Source organism: Pelodiscus sinensis, chromosome 2 (assembly GCF_052426305.1).
Source record: "Pelodiscus sinensis isolate ZL-2025 chromosome 2, ASM5242630v1, whole genome shotgun sequence".
NCBI classification, from domain to species: domain Eukaryota; kingdom Metazoa; phylum Chordata; order Testudines; family Trionychidae; genus Pelodiscus; species Pelodiscus sinensis.
In genome coordinates, this window is record NC_143053.1 from 79,273,858 (window position 1) to 79,292,402 (window position 18,545).

General features: G+C 38.6%; 1 protein-coding gene across 1 annotated transcript in view; it reads right to left on the reverse strand.

Moving 5' to 3' along the window:
- Positions 1-18,545, reverse strand: part of TTC39C (tetratricopeptide repeat domain 39C) — a 65,846-nt gene that overhangs the window by 17,539 nt on the left and 29,762 nt on the right. Inside the window, exons 4-6 of the mRNA XM_075920855.2 lie at positions 18,224-18,338; positions 11,752-12,106; positions 10,211-10,379 (exon numbers count right to left, since the gene is read on the reverse strand). Coding sequence (XP_075776970.1) covers positions 10,211-10,379; positions 11,752-12,106; positions 18,224-18,338 — 639 coding nt within the window. The remainder of the gene's footprint in view (positions 1-10,210; positions 10,380-11,751; positions 12,107-18,223; positions 18,339-18,545) is intronic.

Below are 18,545 nucleotides of genomic sequence, written 5' to 3' on the forward strand. Positions count from 1 at the left end.
CCCGGGATTTGAATTTCCCGGGCTTCATTAGCATAGGCGGGGAGCCGCCATTTTTAAATCCCCGCTGCTTCGAACCCCGTGTAGCGCGGCTACACGGGGCTCGAACCAGGTAGTTCGGACTAGGGTCCTATTCCGAACTACCGTTACTCCTCGTGAAACGAGGAGTACCGGTAGTTCGGAATAGGCACCCTAGTCCGAACTACCTAGTTCGAGCCCCGTGTAGCCGCGCTACACGGGGTTCGAAGCAGCGGGGATTTAAAAATGGCGGCTCCCCGCTTATGCTAATGAAGCCCGGGAAATTCAAATCCCGGGCTTCATTAGCAAGTGCGGTATGCATACATTACCCTCCTAGTTCGAACTAGGAGGGTAGTGTAGACATACCCTGAAAGACTTGAGTCCAAGACAAATTGCCGAAATTCCTAACCTTAAGATGAGCTGAGCAGGAAGAAGGTAAAAGAAGTGAAATTAATGAAGTATTTGAATTAGTGAATTATTAATAGCTTGGTGATATGACGTAGTCTGACTGGTTACATAACTTGAGGGTGCTTTCTGCACTGAATAATACCATTAGTCCAAGCTAAATCAAATATTTACACCAAGCAATCTGATGCCTTTCATAGCCAATTTAGTTCTGAGCCAACAATGGGATCTGTCTCCACCTTTGCACCCAAGTGGAGCCAGAAAAAGCCAATGGTTAGTAACCGAAGATTAATGACAGCATACTTGGTAAAGGAAGAAGGGACTGTGTAGCATACTTAAAAGTATTTAAACAATATAAAAGGTACCACACATACACACACCCCAGATAGAATCACATAATTTCTGTCTGTAAATGTGAATTCAGAGTGTTTGGTGAAACTCAGCCTCCCCCAGTTTGCTGAGAACAGTGAAGGTGCTCCTTTCTCTTATTAGACAGATTTCCAAAGAAATAGCTCAGGGGTGGGGGAAATCTACCCTTAGTATCAACCTAAAACAAGAAGATGCCTGATCAATATGTTGTCCTTCATTTTTCCCTCTTTTAGTAGCTAGAAAGGAGATGCACATGTTTTCATGCCTATCTCATGAATAATTCCAGTATTTTGTTAAGTTGTATACACTAATTGCTTGAAATGATTATCCTTCAAAGACTAGCCTCCCAAACTGATGGTATCATATGTGCAAATCAAGTAGGTTTCAGACCAAACCATAGTACCTGTAATTGTCGGCATTTAAAACTCTACACTGAGAACGCCTTCCACACCAAGCGGAAAACATGCAGTATTTCTAGATCCTGCTGGTCATGACATGATCCAGCATACAGGCCTACTGTACAAACTTTTATTGATCCTACTATATTATCATGGCTATAGAACTCCTGCTGAGAGACCACTTGCTCCAAGTTTCAGTTGGACAAAAAATACACACTCCCCAGCTCCTACAGGTCTTAGAACTAAATCCTGAGGTAGACCATTTTTATCACAACATATTTGAATCTCTTCCCAAAGGACCTTTCCTACACCACTGCCAAGTGTTTTATCTATGCAGACATCTCTCTGGCAGTGCAGGATCAGGATTTCTGTCAAGTCCTAAATGCAGTTGCTATTTTCATTTAAACCATTCAAGGCCAATCAAACAACTCAATATCTTCCTGAATGACCACCAGCTAGACCATGATCAAAAAACTGTAATTAGATGTTACACTGGACTCAACTTGACATTCAAGGAATACCTTACCAAGACTTTGCTGAAAATTAAAGTAAACACCTTGATCAGCGAACAAAATGCTGAGGAGTCAATACATACACAATAAGCATTTCTGAGCTTATCTTGAGCTCTTTTGTAGCAGAGTGTTGCTCCTCAGCATGGCTCAGCTCGTCTGACACTGATCTAATGGACACACAGCTCAATGAAACTAGGCACAGAATAACTGGTACTAGGAGACCAGCCAGCCTGGCTTGGAAGCTGATTCTGTCCAACACTGCCTCTTCTGACATCAGGCAACAAGTCTTGTAGAATCGGTCTCTTATGGTGCAAGACATGCCCATCTACTCCTGTTTAAAGATAGGTCTAATCCACTACACCACCTAATTATTAGTTCAAGGCACCCCATTTGAACAATTCATTTAAGGGGATCACAATGTCATCGTGACCAGACGGCATACTAGGTGGCAAGAACAAGCTTCAAACATAGTGCCTATCTTGTGATAGATTCAATGGTCCAGCCACTGGTTTTGACTTTCCATGCCACCTGTAGGAAATTACTTCAGATGCAGAGTGATGTGATCTGCTACAACAGGATAACCAGATAGCAAATGTGAAAAACTGGAACACTTTTTTTTGGGGGGGGAAGGGGAGTAGAATATTGCATACAGAAGACAAAGCCCCTAATATTGGGATACCTGGTCATGATACTTTCACTTTAAGAACTGTAAAATGTCTGTTGAAGGAGTGCCTGTAAAGAACAATGTGTAGCCAAGTTTGCAGACATCACATATGAAGCCTGGTATGCTTCACAACAAACATAAATGTAATAGGAATTTTACATAATCTGGGTGAAATTTTCAGACCCACAGACTTCAGTGGTGCCAACATTTCACTCTGATTGTATTTTAAAGTGATGTTCTTCACAATATATTTCTCCAGTTGCCTAAAAGCTTTTATTGAATGTGTCTCATACCTTTTCTATCAAAGCATGAATTCTCTCTTTTTTCTGGACACACACAAATCATTTTAGAAATTACTTTTATTAATTCAACTCATTAGTTTTGAATTGACCTACATCAACTTGATAAAAGCCATTTCTAAACCAGTTTAAGAGTGACCATGCGAAGGTTTGCAAGGGTGTAACTAAACTAGCATAAGTTTGTACATGGTCAAGATCTGATTCACATTATGACAAAGATTATAAAAATCTCACCATTCTAATGAGTGATACACCCCTTAACACTTCACAATCAGCATGACCCAGCACCGTTACTTCTGACAGACTCACAAACCCACCCCATGTACCAATACCATTTATTTTTATTCACACATATGTGATGAGCTTTTCTAAACAACCCGATATGTATTTCCATTAGTCAGTGTTGATGGGAAGCAGAATGAAAGGGACCCATAAATAAGTAAAGTAAAGTATAATATAAAATTTCCAAGAATCCTTACTAATTTTATGTGCATCTTATGGCACCAAATGAAAGGATAGTTGTTAATTGGTTTTCATGGACTTGGCATGGGGTGAGGTGGTTTTGTTTAATTTGCTTCTCTCTCATCAGGGAATACTATTTTAGTTGCTAAGAAACTAGTTCATTGTAAAGTATACGTGCTGCAGTGATATACAGAAACTCCCTATGGGAGTAAACCACAGTTATAATGTAACAGTGTAAACAAGCACAGTATAAATTATATAGTTTTCTTGTATAGAATGTTTGTTGATGTGATGCGAGAATATGCAATGGAGAAAGTAAGGAAATATTTTCATGACAGTATACTTAATTGTCCCATGAGACTGCATGAGTGAGTTATGGTATGCTTTGCTTGCTCTCAAGGTTATCAAGATGTCATCAAGGACCCTGTGTGTATATATAGTATAATATGCCTTCTACTTACACACACCAATAATGTATTTTAAAAACAAATGACAACACTGATACTAACATTACAAAATCATAATGTTTCAGTTGTGATTAGGCAAACTTCAAAAATAAAGTTAGATTTTCCAGATTTTGCAATCTTCTAAAAAAGTGTTAGACACATAAAAAGCTTCAGCCTCATCCCAAAAGTCCAATTTGATAAATTTGTAAAATTTTATTCTGAACATTTCTGGACAGCGGTGTTAAAACAAACAAATGAAGATTCTTTTACATATCTGTAGATAATTTAATTTTCAAATATAAGTTTGTATTCGCAGAACTACTACAAGTTAGCATAAAATATTACACAATATATAGTATAATAGTCTCCTTACATGTAATGCCAATTAAAGCTATTGAGAGAACTGTAACTTTAGCTTTTTTTTTTTTACTTAGTATTTGCACACAATACTTTTATTTATATTGAAGCCAAGATTTACTAAATGTAGTATATTTAACCTCAAATCATTGTACTGACACTCTCTAACGCCAGCTAACTTGGGGCAATGCTGGTCTTCTCTCTACAGTGCTCCAATCCCTTTTCAATGTCAACCAGTTTTATCAGTACCAAAGGAGCCAAACTAGTAGCTATGAGTCTGCTGGTATTCTCTAAAAGCAGGGGAAATTGCCTTGAATGTTTGAGGACTTCACATGTAGGTTTCAAGAGCTGGAGAAATTCCTCTGATTTTATGTTCCAGAAACCTCAATTATTTCTCTCAAGGTTTCAGGTATCACTCCAAACTAACTGAAAATTAAGATTGCACTGGATTGTTACATGGTTTATAGCCCAGAACACGAGTAAACAATTTTCTTAGTACTTTTGATTAAAAATAATTCAATTTCTTAAAAAGAAAATATTGGTAGTACAGCGTTTTTGGGAAAGTTTTCATCTCGTATATATCTAACCCTTTATTTTAAGTATTATTGGTTTAAGAAGCTCTAATGGTTACTATTTAATTTTGGTGGTGATCTGTACATTTTTCAATCAAAATTATACCAACAGCATCCCAAATTTCAGGTAACTTTTTTTTCTAAATTCCTGAGTGTCCAATGGGATAGAAGGCGTTTTAATATTAGTTGCAAATATGAATTTTTTAGTGCAAGAAGCTTATGCTCCTGACAAGTGGAGCATGTTACTCTGATGGCTAAAAGCTAAATGAAATACAAAAGTTGTAAATACTCCCACGTATAGTGACAAACACACAGTTAAGTGTGCGTTTGTTTACTACTACTCATCTCTAGAAACTTGGGAACAGATTATTAGGTGGCTTAAGCTGTCATAGTTTTATTGGAATCAATGGAGCTATAAAACTGAAGTCAGCTCTGGCTCTGCCCCTTGGCTGGTGTGTAGGGACCAAATGGCTTACAAAATTAGGATTCTGTCAGATGTTCATTCTTACTGGTTTATATTATTTGATGGTATTAATCAGCTGCTTTTAGTTATTTCAGTGTATGGACATTCATGTCTTCCTACTGAGGAAAACAAACAGATAAAAAAGTAAGTACTAGTATGTGAAACACCAACAGCAAGAAGAATGATAAACCTTAGTTAAGGATTGAATACTACCACCCTTAACTTTGCCCATTTACCTGATACTATTATCCCCATCTATCTTCAGTTACTGGCCACAGATACTGGTGTTATAAATAAATGACTATTTAACAGTAACAAGCATTCATCAGCATAATTACCTTAAACAAGTTTGGTTTGGGAATATATTTCTGTTTACTTAATACCACCTACACTCCAATAATGAGAAAGCCTCCAAGGCACAGCCAAAAAATGCTTAATTTCGGGTAGTTAATTAATTGTAATTTTTCTAATATCAAACTATTTAAATATTTTTCAGATTCACTAATGAAGTGGTGCCCAAACTTCTTCTGTCATACTTCCCCCTTACCTGTAATGGTATCTGTTCACCCACCTCCAATACTGCACAGTTTGCTCTGCAGCAGAGCTTGGGCTGAAGACATAGCTGGGAGCAGAACTAAGGATGGGGGATGAGCTGAGGCTGGGGGAAGAACTAAGGACGGGAAAGACAGGAAATGGAGCAGAGCTGGGGACAGATCAGGGCAGTAGCCAGAAGACGGCCAGGGCAAATGAAGATTTCGTGGGGCCCAAGGCCAGAGTAGGTGGGGAGCCTCCACCCCTTCCATCTGCAATCCTCTCTCCCTTTCTGTGCCTTCTGCCTGGGCCCGCCATGGTCTCACACCAATCTGTCCCTTTGTCCACAACTTCCCCCTGCTCCCTCCACTCTCCATGTGTCCCAATCCACCGCCCTCCCCCCCCCACACACACACTGTATCCTTACAACCCTTTTGCTCCTTTCTGAGCCTCCCACTGCTGCCCGAAGACCAAGGAAACTCTCCTTCCCACTCTGTCACAGCAGAGAGCTGGAGCTCCCCCAACCTCAGGACAGGGGGCCACAGCTAGGATCCAGGTACTGGGTCTTCCTCTACTTGGCACATGGAGCCATTGGCACCCCTTCTGCACACCTGCCCCTGGAGCTGCACCTCCATCCCCTGCCCTCTTCTAACCAGACCCCGCACCACCTCTCTGCTCCTGCAGCCACATCTACATATAAGAACATCAGAACGGCCGTACTGGGTCAGACCAAAAGTCCATTTAGCCCAGTAGCCTGTCTGCCGACAGTGGCCAGCACCAGGTGCCCCAGAGAGGGTGGACCAAAGACAATGATCTAGACCTCACATTTCCAGCCCAGCCTTCTCCTGCATCCTTCCTTCCACCAAGACCCTGCACTCCCACCCCCAGCATGCTCCTGGCAAGACCCTGGAAAGGGTACAGAGAAGAGCGACAAGAATGATTAAAGGCCTAGAGAACATGACCTATGAAGCCAGGCTTCATGAACCGGGCTTGTTTAGTTTGGAAAAAAGAAGATTAAGGGGGGACATGATAGCGGTTTTCAAATATCTAAAAGGGTGTCACAAGGAGGAAGGAGAAAATTTGTTCCTCTTGGTTTCTGAGGACGGGACAAGGAGTAATGGGCTTAAAGTGCAGCAGGGGAGGTTTAGATTGGACATTAGGAAAAAATTCCTAACTGTCAGGGTGGTCAAATATTGGAATAAATTGCCAAGGGAGGTGGTGGAATCTCCCTCTCCATTAAGAGGAAGCTCCATACCAAAGTTGGTGGTCCTAGCTCTTACCGTTTAGGAAGAGTTGCTGAACAAATGGTCTCAGACAGGAACAGAGACAGGTGGACTCTCAAAAGCACAAATCTCTCTGTGTGCATGTGTTTTAAATTTATAAAAGAACATCCCACTCAAAGGCTTGCTGTGTGAAAGGGGTTGCCAATACAAAACTTTGAGAACCGCTATTTTATAGCAATTGAATTCTTGGAGTCTGTCTCGCTTAATGAAGAGAAGGTTAAGAAATTACTTGACTACAGTCTTAATATCTCTTTGGGCATCAAATAACTAATAATGAGATCTTCAGTCTTGCAGAGAAAGATATAACAAATCCAACAGCTGGATGTTGCAGCTATAAAAAAAAATCAGACTGGAAATAAGCCATACATTTTTAATGACACGAGTAATTAACCACTGAAACAGTTTACAAAAGGTTGTGGTAGATTCTCCATCACAGACAATTTTTTTCTAAAAATATCTGCTATAAGAAATGTTTTGGAGAAATAGCTTTTATTGTACAGGAGATCGAATTAGATAATCGTAAGGATCCCTTCTGGCCTTGGAATCTATGAATCTTCTCCCTGAGAGACATCAACCATTTGCATGGCTTCAACTATCATGAAACTCTCAAATTTACCTTTTCACAACAATCCTCTCTATGCCCAGTCTGGCATATCTGTCTCTTATCTGGATGTCTGACATCTGTTCATGGTTTACATAGCCAGACAGAACTGTTTGCTCATTATATCTTCACATGAGTAACACCCACATGCAGTACAGTATGCAATAATATTCCATGCCAACAGTTGAAATTACAGAATATACACATTGAGCATGTACAGGCCCAAAGAATATAAAAACCCAGTGCTGCCACTCTCAGAACAAATATAGCCTACAAATTCTGTTTTTCTATCAACCACTATGAGAACTACTGGCTTCAGATATACAAGCTATTGTGAATCCTTGATACAAGTAAAGTACTTGTAATCAGCCAGATAGTTTGAATTTTCACAGCTGGTAAAGTAAATGAAATTCTAACTATATGGTTCCTTTAAGACAAAAAGCAAGACTTATGTTTAGATAGCGCCCAACATTACCTTCAAAATCAGAAGACTCCTTTGGCAGATTTGCAGCGTTAGATTTGTCTATATACAATGAAATTCAGTCCTGCTGTTAAAGTTTCATCAGGAATTACACTACATTTTTCCATAGGCCTTTACATATGAAACATCCTTTCTGGCACTGACGACTTTTACTTTAAGCCCAATACACTTCTATTGTATCACATTTCTTTCTATATTTGCTGTCTCTTAAAAACATTTACATTTCAACAAAGGGTTGCTCCTTCCCAGCTCATTCTTCTTCTTACTGGATTACATACTGAAGTCACAACATTGAATTTGTGATATTCTGAATTAAATGTATAATAAATTAATATAAAAAACTGTGATTTGCGTTTGTAACATAGTATTGCATTTCCATGGCAACAATGTGCCACAAAGGATACAATACCATTCAGGACACTGCTTGTAAAGGAAAAATTTCTTATAAAAACAAGTAAGTCCAATAATAGAAAAGAGAACTCACAAAGTACCTCTCTGTCATCGTCTTTCACATTCACAAGAGTATGAAATTTTCCCTGAAGTGCAAATGCTTTCTCCTTACTGAGATGGAGGAATAATTCTAAAGTGACTGTGTGAAACTGACACCCTGTTACTCACGAGATCTGTGCCCTGTATGTATTCAGGGTCATAAATGTTCATTTTATTGACAGAAATGTTTTTACTGATTTTATTCTGGTTAGTCCCACAGAGACAATATTACTATACATGTTAATAGTTCCAAATACAAGGTCATATTCTGGGATGAAGCATTACCAACTCTAACTTCTATGAACTTCGCAGTATGTATTTTGCATATCTATACCTATTCCACCAACACTTTGAAACACATTCAATCCCATGGAATGCCTGAAGGATTCAGCAAAAGGCAGTTAAAATATAGCCCACCCACAAACAGCATCAAAATAATGCTCACAAAAGAGTTTGCCTGGGACAGCACAAAATCAACTCAATTTAGAAATTTATTAGCGTATTTCCAGGTAAAACCAAACAAGATGAACACAAATCTGATCTGTCTAATAAAGCAAGGCTAAAAGCCTTGTTATTCAGGCTTCCTCCATAGAAACAGCAGGATCTATTTCAGAATTAACCACAAACCACAGCAGATATGAGTACACTAAGATCTGAACTAGCCCTAGCAATTAATGAGTTCAGATATAGCATTTCAGCAGAATGGCTGTAGTTTGCCCAAAAACAATATTTAGAATAGCTCTAGCTGCTAGTGTTTTTATTAAAGCAGCCCTGGGAATATTCAGACACAGACAGATGAAGCAGCAACAGATAAGAGAAGATGTTTAAAGTTCTCTTGCCTGCCTCAAACTAGTATGAGAACATCAAAAGGACAGGATTCAGAGCCAAAACGTGGGACTGCTTCAGTAGTTGAACACCTTTTCAACTCAGGGTACGTCTACACTAGCTCCCTATAGTTCAAACTAGGGAGGCTAATGAGGGTGACCGAAATTGCAAATGAAGTGCGGGATTTAAATATCCTGCACTTCATTAGCATGTTCCCTGGCAGTCGCCATTTTGGAAACTGACTAGCCCGGAATAACTGCCAGCGTCTACACGCGATAGAGAAGCGCGATTCCGAGATAACAGTTAAACCTCATTCGAACTAAGGGGTTTATCTCGGAATCACGCTTCTCTGCCACATGTAGAAGCGGGCAGATATTCCAGGCTAGTCAGTTTCCAAAATGGCGACCGCCCGGGAACATGCTAATGAAGTGCAGGATATTTAAATCCCGCACTTCATTTGCAATTTTGGTTGCCCTCATTAGCCTCCCTAGTTCGAACTAGAGGGCTAGTGTAGACGTATCCTCAGACAGTATTATGGAATCATATTTTCAGCAAACAACCCTATTCAGCTCACACCTCTGTGAGAATTAAGAATACTCCGGTTTAATGTCTAAACAGCAAAGGAAGTTACCTAAACTTTATAAAGTTACTGAAATGGGTAACCTATACTTGAACAGAGCACAGTCAGGAAAAACACATCCAAAAGGAAAATATATTCTGCTCATATTTTCAATAATATTAAATTCAGATTTCAATGTGACAAATTCAAAGCTTAAATACCTATTAATACTGCAATAAATACATTTTATTTTATTAGGGTGCTGCAAATACACCAAGTAGCAAAAGAACAAGAGTCAGATCTTGATAATTCAGTTGACCAGAGCTAAATTACAATAGGACGGAATCAGACTGTGGACTTAAAAAAAATCCCTTTCACTTTATTTTCCTTCATGTTTGATTTATTTAGCTCTATTGTTTTAACATAATAGATAAACCAACTACATTTACAATACAAAGAAAAAATAATCTATATAATACCTCTAATCGCTGTATTCTTCCCTTAAAGAACATAAACAGAGAAGAATTTGGATAAGCAGCTTCTTTTTTCAGAAGAATCTCTTTAGCCTCTTTCAGTCCTGCCTTGTTATCACTGCCATCCAAAGCAAAAAAGGGACGAACTACTGTGTGGTACCACAGTAAAGCTAATCTGAAAGAAAAAACAAGAAAAATGATGATTACAGTCTGTTCACAGCATATGAATCTATTATAAGATGAAGAGCATGAGTATTCTCTTGCTTGTCCTGGCTTTAAACCAGTGTCCTCTATTGACAAACAGATTACTTCAAAATTACACCACAGTATACAAAAGTAAAATGAGGCTCACAATTTCCAAAGTATTGGATGATTTGGGTTTTTTAAATCTCTAGAACTAAGAACAAGATAATTACTTTTAAAAGTTAAGTTTGTAAAAACACTGTAAGGCAAACAGCAATTAAAGATGTGAGGGAAAAGGGGAGATACTGAGCTTGCTATTCCAAAGTGTTGACAAACAACTGACCTAGATCAGACTCACTGTGGTTGAGATCAGGAAATGCTCGTTTCCTGGGCCAACTGACAGGAGAAACACCAAGAAAGGATAGTATTCTCAATTTTCACACAGAATGTGTTATGTCAAAATTACTAGAAGAATGAATCTTCAAGGAATGTTAAATCTGATTATTAGATCAGTTTCTTCTTCTGTCCAGCATTCAAAGCTTGGTTCTGCTCCTGTTAAGTCAAGAGGGCTTTTGGCTTTGACTGCAAGGGAAGCAGGATCAGACCCAACCCTGGCCAGTCCTAAGCTCACTCTGATCCTTCTCTCCAAGCAGAAAGGGTTTAGCGTGACACTGTAGACTTACGGCTATGGGAAACTGTAGTTCCTATGCAACCCCGATAGTAAAGGAATGAATTTTGCAGCATTGAAGAGTAAAAAGACCTTCATGAGGAGCTGTAAATTAAACCTGGGTGAAAACTAAACCATAACAAATAGCAGAATGCAGCATGAAGAGTCACGAAATCTTGTTATGAGGGATGCCCACCAAAGGCCAATATACTGAATACCCTTTTTGTGTGTAAAAAGCTCCAATGCTCCCAAATTTTTGCACAAGGAAAATAGACAGATAGAAAAAAAAGTCATCATATTAAAATAAGTATATATAATGAGCAGGTAGACATTTATGGTTTTTATGACATGGACATTCTCCCTGGCAGACACTGTAAAATAGTAAGCTATTTAAATATTTCAGCTGTGTTTTTTAGGTTACATTATTCTGTTTTAAGTGCAATAATTTATCCCATCATAGAAACTATTCAATGATATAATAAAAAACTTCAGGAGAATACCCTCAACACAATCTAAATCTAAATATTTTAAAGAAGTCAATAAAAAGGTCTCATTATAATAGATCAGATTTAATAAAAATCGGAAAGCTTTTTACCTGCTATTTCCTTTAAAGCAACATGCTTTTTATTTTTTGTTTCTCTGTTGTTCATTCTCACTACTAAGTTATCTACCAAAGAATTTCAATATAGCTACTCACGTAGCTAAAGGGGCCTTCATGTCCTTACTTTCACTTGCATACATCAGTGATGAAAGCCCCTGTAGGCGGTCTCCAGGAAAACCCAGCAGATTGATGATTTTGAGCAGGTTTGGGGGCACCATGGATATGCAAAGATGAAAAAGTCCATATCCAAAGCTAACAGCACCTTTCAGTCTGTTTAGCGAATCCTCCGTTACACCTTCTGCAGCAATATGATTATCATTTGCAGCATCAGAAGTCAAGGATTCCTGAGTTATCTTCTTTTGATATATTTCCTGAAGCATATTAATGTCCATGTAGCATTTATTGTAAATTTTCCAGGCTTTTCGAAGGATCCACCCACCTTTTATATATGCTGAAAACAGAAATAAAATCTCTCAATGGTTGCCTACAGAGAAAAGCTAACAAAAAAAGTCATAAACAGTCTTTTACAGAATGACAATTAATACAATTTCTCTTTATTTAAACTGATTTCACTTCACCACTACAAAAACGTTCTGTAGGGTTTATAGCAATTGATAGTCTGTTACCTTGAGATTATCTAATTAAAATAAAATTTTAAAGGAATACTATCACATACCTTTGGCCGAAAACCTGATTTGTTTTGTAGAATATATAATGTAGGGGGAAAAGTTAATAGTAATAATGCTATGAGTTTATAAAGTACTTTTTAGGCAAACTTATGGTACAGTTACTCCCTGTAGCAGGCAGGCAAACAAGGATGATGCAGACAAATAGAAAAATAAACAATGCTAGCCTCTGCTACTTTACCAACACATAGTGTGGAGTAGGGGGAATGTAGTGTCTAACAAATGGAAAGCAGCAAAAAATTAAACATTTTCCTGTTTCAGTTTAATTCCAAATGGTGTTGAAATAATAGAGAATGAAGAAAAAAATACCAAAACTTGATCTAGAGTAGATGACAATTTTTTATAACTTATTTGATTTTTTTCCCAACTGTATTCCAAAATGTTTTGCACAATTAAATAGTGACTCATAAAAAAGATGACTATTAAAAAGTATGAAAGAAGAGGAACGTGAAGCAGTGAAATGAGAGCAAGAGCTGCCAAGATGTATGGGAAGTGCATTTGAGACAGCAGAATATACAAGGAAGAGTTAAAAACTAAAAGTGGAAACTTGTATGATTGGGCAGAGAAGAGACACATGCTCAACAAGTACCAGGGAAGTTAAACACAGGTTGCAGTTAATGAATGGACAAGGGAATAGTTCTGAACTTGAATTATTGAAGGATTTGAGTTTATACTACCATTCTTTGTAAGCATGAGAATGTAGACAATGACCCCACTGCATGTTTGAAGAGTTGGGCATTGAAGTGATACAAGAGCAGAGATGCAATCTACAATATATATTTGAGAGCGTTTGTGCATTTGGCTGTACGTCTGTCCATCTGTGAGTTACTTTGTTCAAGAACAGTAAAAGCTCAGACCAAATTGGTATACAGCTTCCTCTTATCATAACTTAAATTATGGTCAGGATTTGACTGTGCCAGAATAATAGGTGGTGTGTGGAATGTGAATGTTTCTCATCAAGTGGAAAGGGAGGGTGTGATAGCAGGGAGAGTTGTACTCACAAATGACTACAGTGGGCAGCAAGCATAAGGGACAATTATACCCCTGAATGATCACCGGCAGGGAGGAGAGTGGCAGCAAGTGCCCTAGCCCTAGGAAGCAGCCATCTGCTGGCCAGCATGGCTTCTGCTACCCTGGGCAGACCTTAGGCCAACCCCAGGGAGCAGCTGCTAGCTGGACCACATGGTACCTCTGCTGCACTGGAGAGAAGGTGCCAGGCACCCCCAGCCCCTCCCTTGAGTGCTCCCATACCTCCCAACTCCTTGCCCTGACTTCTGCACCCCCACCACATGCCCTGATTCCCTCCACTCCCTACTCTGACTCCTGCATCCTCCACCCTGAGCCCGTCATCCCCCAACACTCCCAAGCTTCCAGCCTGAACCCCTCTTCACCCTCCAAACCAAAACTCTTGCATTCCCCCATACCTCCAGCCTCCTGCGCCCTGAGCTCCGCACAGCCACCAAGCCCCTGCCCTGACTCCTACACCCCCACAACCCCAACTCCTTGCCCTGAAGGACCTGAGTATCTCCAGGTTAGTCTTCTAGTAGTCCATACAGGAAGAAATGTAAGCAAGTATTTATGTGGATACTGTTGTAGGTAGAGGGATAAATAGATTCTCAGACACAAAATTCAGTATCCACGATTATACCAATTTTACAGAGTGTAAAGACAAATAGGGACATGAAACAAAAAAAGGAGGTCTGGAACAAAAAAGGAGGTATGGAGACTAATCTACTCTCTCCGCATATTTGTATATTATTGTATTATTCTTGACAAAAAAACCTCTCTGCGCTTACAAAAGGAAGTAGAGGAGAAGGATTTGTGAAAGAATTCTCAACTACCCTAACCACCCTTAGACACGGGGTTCATGAAATGGAAATAAAGTCACAAGCTTACTTTAGTCCTGGTCTACAATAGGGAATTATTTCAAAATAACTCCCCTTATTTCAAAATAACAAGCAGCGTGTCCATACTACCAAGCCCGTTATTTCGAAATAAGGGCCTGGTTATTTCAAAATAACTCCTCCTTTCTCTGGGGAATAAGCTTATTTCTAAATAGTTATTTCGGGAGCTATTATTTCAAAATAAGTTATTTCAAAATAATTTCCTAGTGTTGACATGCCCTTACAATATTCAGGGTGATATAATTGCACAAAGCATTAAAAATTATGTTTGGGCTCTCCATAAGAAGCCATGCGCAGACAGAAGAATAACTCATATTGGGTACTGAGTGAAGGAATGGGAGATTACTATAATACTAGGAAATGTCCAAAGCTAGTCTGGACAGGGACTTACAGAATTTTCAGTCAGCAGGCTTTATAGATGAAGTAACAAGAAATCAACATTCTGTATACAGTTCTATAAGGTGCTGCAGAATAGCAGATTAAAGGTGAAATTCATGTTTTTTATTTCCAAGACAAACCAGAGATCTGAATCTGTTCTATCATTGTTAATATTACCAGCACCATATACTGTGCCAAATACTGAATTCCCTATATTGTTTTAAGTATTAGTGATATCGTGAGCTGTAGCAAGGGAAACAGATTTGAGGGCCTGATCACAGATTTTAGCAGGTAAATAAAGGTTTTTAAATAAAGTAAGTTCTATGTCTATTATATTGAACTAAGGCGCTCGTTGGAAATAAATACAAAAATAATTTAATTAAGATCAGATTTCTAATCTCCAATTGCTTTGTTCAGCAGAGCACTTCAGGGCTGCAACAGACCTCCTGGGTTTTAAGCTTTTTTACTGTGTGTGTTGCCAAATGATGGTTTGTTGGTTTTTTTTTAATACTATCTCAACAGGAAAAATGAACTTATTTATTGTAATGAAATATTACAGCCACAACCATGATTCAGCTATATTGCAAAGCTAATGTTACTTCAGTTTTCTGTAATTAGGGCACCTTTTTGATGCATAAAATATTCAGTACTTTTGTGGTTTGCCATAGTACAAGTGATTGTACAACTCTCTATAATAACGCAGTAGGCATAGAGCAAGGAGAAAGAAACAAGCCACATTTCACTCATCCCTGCAGACTATGTTTCGGTTAGTGCCTTTGATAACATCACTGCATCCCTGATGCATACATTGCAGAACATCATTCTTCATGCTTACCAAGGTACCACACTTTTAAAAAAATGTCTGAGAAAAAAAGCACATCTGCTGGTATGCTAACATATTAAAACCCATAAATCTCAGCCTTTATTTATTCAAAATGTGGATTATTTAACTCTGAAGACATCTGAGTTGAGCTTTCCTGACATTAACTATTAATGGATTATCTGTGCTATGACTGCAGTGATTCGCTTGAATTTTTAAATCTCTGCAACAATGTTAATGCACCTAAGTACCAGACCAATAGACTTGTTTTATAAATTTAGTAAGATGAAAACAGCTAAAATATGTGTAGGAGAGGGGGGATGGTTTATAACTGTTAGTTCAAGGAGTCACTTAAAAGCAAATTGTTCATAAGACTCAAATTGTTCAGCGAAGAGTCACTGATTCAAAGAACTGATCAACTTACACATGAAGATTTTATTTCGATAATTTGGTTCTCTTCCTATGCAAAAGTCTAGGCCTAATACCATACAAACTAAATATGTATGTAACAACAAAAAACTAACCCATCTAAAAGCTGCATTTCTAAATAATTAACGGGTGACTGATTCAACTGGTCAGCAGTTCACTCTCTTAGGGTATGTCTACACTACCACCCTAGTTTGAACTAGGGTGGTAATGTAGGCATACCGCACTTGCAAATGAAGCCCGGGATTTGAATTTCCCGGGCTTCATTTGCATAAGCCAGCCGGCGCCATTTTTAAATGCCGGCTTGTTCGAACCCCGTGCCGCGTGGCTACACGCGGCACGGGCTAGATAGTTCGGAATGGCTTGCTAGTTCGAACTATCTAGCCCGTGCCGCGTGTAGCCGCGCGGCACGGGGTTCGAACAAGCTGGCATTTAAAAATGGCGCCGGCCGGCTTATGCAAATGAAGCCCGGGAAATTCAAATCCCGGGCTTCATTTGCAAGTGCAGTATGCCTACATTACCCCGCTAGTTCGAACTAGCGGGGTACTGTAGACATACCCATACTGAGAAGAAACTGGTGAATCACAGAGGCAGCCCTTAGCATCAGGAGAGTATAGCTTAAGATTTCAAATTTATGTTTCTGAGTGGACAGACTGAGCTGTGCTGCAAGGTCTTTTCTATCCCGAGTTGTTACGTCTGCTGCTTCAGCACTATCAACAGCAGACCAGAGGAGGAGAGGAGACCCGAAAGCTGAGAAAACGGTCAATCAGATGCTGCAATGCAATTATGGTATAAATGCTGAAAGGAGGGAACATTTCAAAGGAAAAATAATGAGCAAAAAGAGTGAATGAAAGCCAAATACTGCCCAGTTGGAGTACCAAGAAATCCTAAATTGGTTTGCAGCTAATTGGTATGAAGTGTTGTTGTATCTATGTTGGTCCCAGGCTATTGAGACATGATGGGTGAGGTATTATCTTTTACTGAACCAACTTCTGTTCAAGAGAGATAAGCTTTTGAGCTCACACAGAGCTTAAGAACAGATCTTGTAAATCTGAAGGTATGTTTCACCCACAGAAGTTGGTCCAATAACAGATTACGTCACCCATTTTATCTCATCTTATTGGTACAGGCAACAATAGTCCCTTATTTACAACCATGCAGACTGGAGAAATACTGAATGTTCTGGTTTTGAATAGGTATTTCCATAATGAAAGGACCTATGCTCTCAACCAATGACATTTACATTATTCTAATTTTCATTGGGATGTTACTTCTTGAATTTTCTTCAGTAATTCTCCCTCAGTCTTTAATAATATAAGCAAATACTTGGGAGCATGATCAGTTAGCACATAATCTGGATCAACTTTCTGTATAAATTAATGGGGAGAGGAATGTCTTTCAATGCAATGAAACCTCAAAATAGTTTTACAGCTGAGACAAGGAGAGGTTTGTGTTCCCTAAATCAAGATTAATTTCTGTGGCAAGCAAGTACCTGAAACTGTCATGCTCCACGGTTTAATAATAGAATCTTTAGTGCATTAGAAGTTTAAAGTGTTCAGTCAGCTTTTCCATCTGTAGCACTATACTTGTTAATTCAAAATCACTTTAACCAGAAATTTCTTGCTACCTCCCCCACTTCCGGAACAGGATTGCCAACAACTGTATGGGTGGGGGAGGGACAGGCATGAGTCTGGTCCCATTTCCTGGGCTTTGTAGGACAGAATTTTTTCATACAGTTGTAGCCAGTATAATATAGATGTATAAGGCATCTACATATCTTTGTAGTGATTCCTGAGATGCCTCCATGAGGATATGCAAAGTATTCTCAGGCATATATAAGGAGAGACAGTAGAATGCTCGATATTGGTATAAAAAGAGAATGCCCTAATTTATACAAATTAAATATACATTATTTAAAGGCCCTACTATATATCTATGCATACTTATGTGAAAAGATATCATATATATTTTAAATTTGTATTTAGGATTAAAGTTGCCTTGTTTTTGGACTACTGAGACCCAATTTTTAAAACTACCAAAAAACTGTCAAAAGAACCTGCAAATATACCCTTTTACCAGCAAAACCTTCTATTTCCATATGCAGCTGAATAATTGTACATAACTATTGGTGCATGCGCACATATAAATCTGTATGAACAAATATAGGGGTTTAGGCACGAATCAGTTTTGAAAAATTTAACCCCCATTTCAAATGCAAAGTGTCTCTTTACTCACATCGATAAAGATGGTTGCTTTGTGTAAATCATTCTCGCATTTTAGAAATCAGAAATTAATATTCCCTCTACATGCCATGGGAAAATAAAAACTAAAATATTATTATAGTCACACCACACCTGACAATTCCTGTTTTACAAAAGAAAGCACAGCCAGATAAACCTGACAGTCTGCTACAATTATCTGTCTCTGTAGTCGATCCATCATGGATTGTGCAGATTTTCGGCCATCAACCTGTTTGAAATATATAAAAGCAGGGTGTAAAACTAAATTATTTTAATTTCAAATTAAACTCTTACAATCTGTGCAATATTTATTAAATCACATAATTTATATTGTATGAATTTTTCAATTTTGACTGCTGGTACACAGGAAACCTTGATTTTTCAGCAAGTAGTTAAACATTCTGTATGGCAACTGTAATAATCTGAGAGTGTGTGT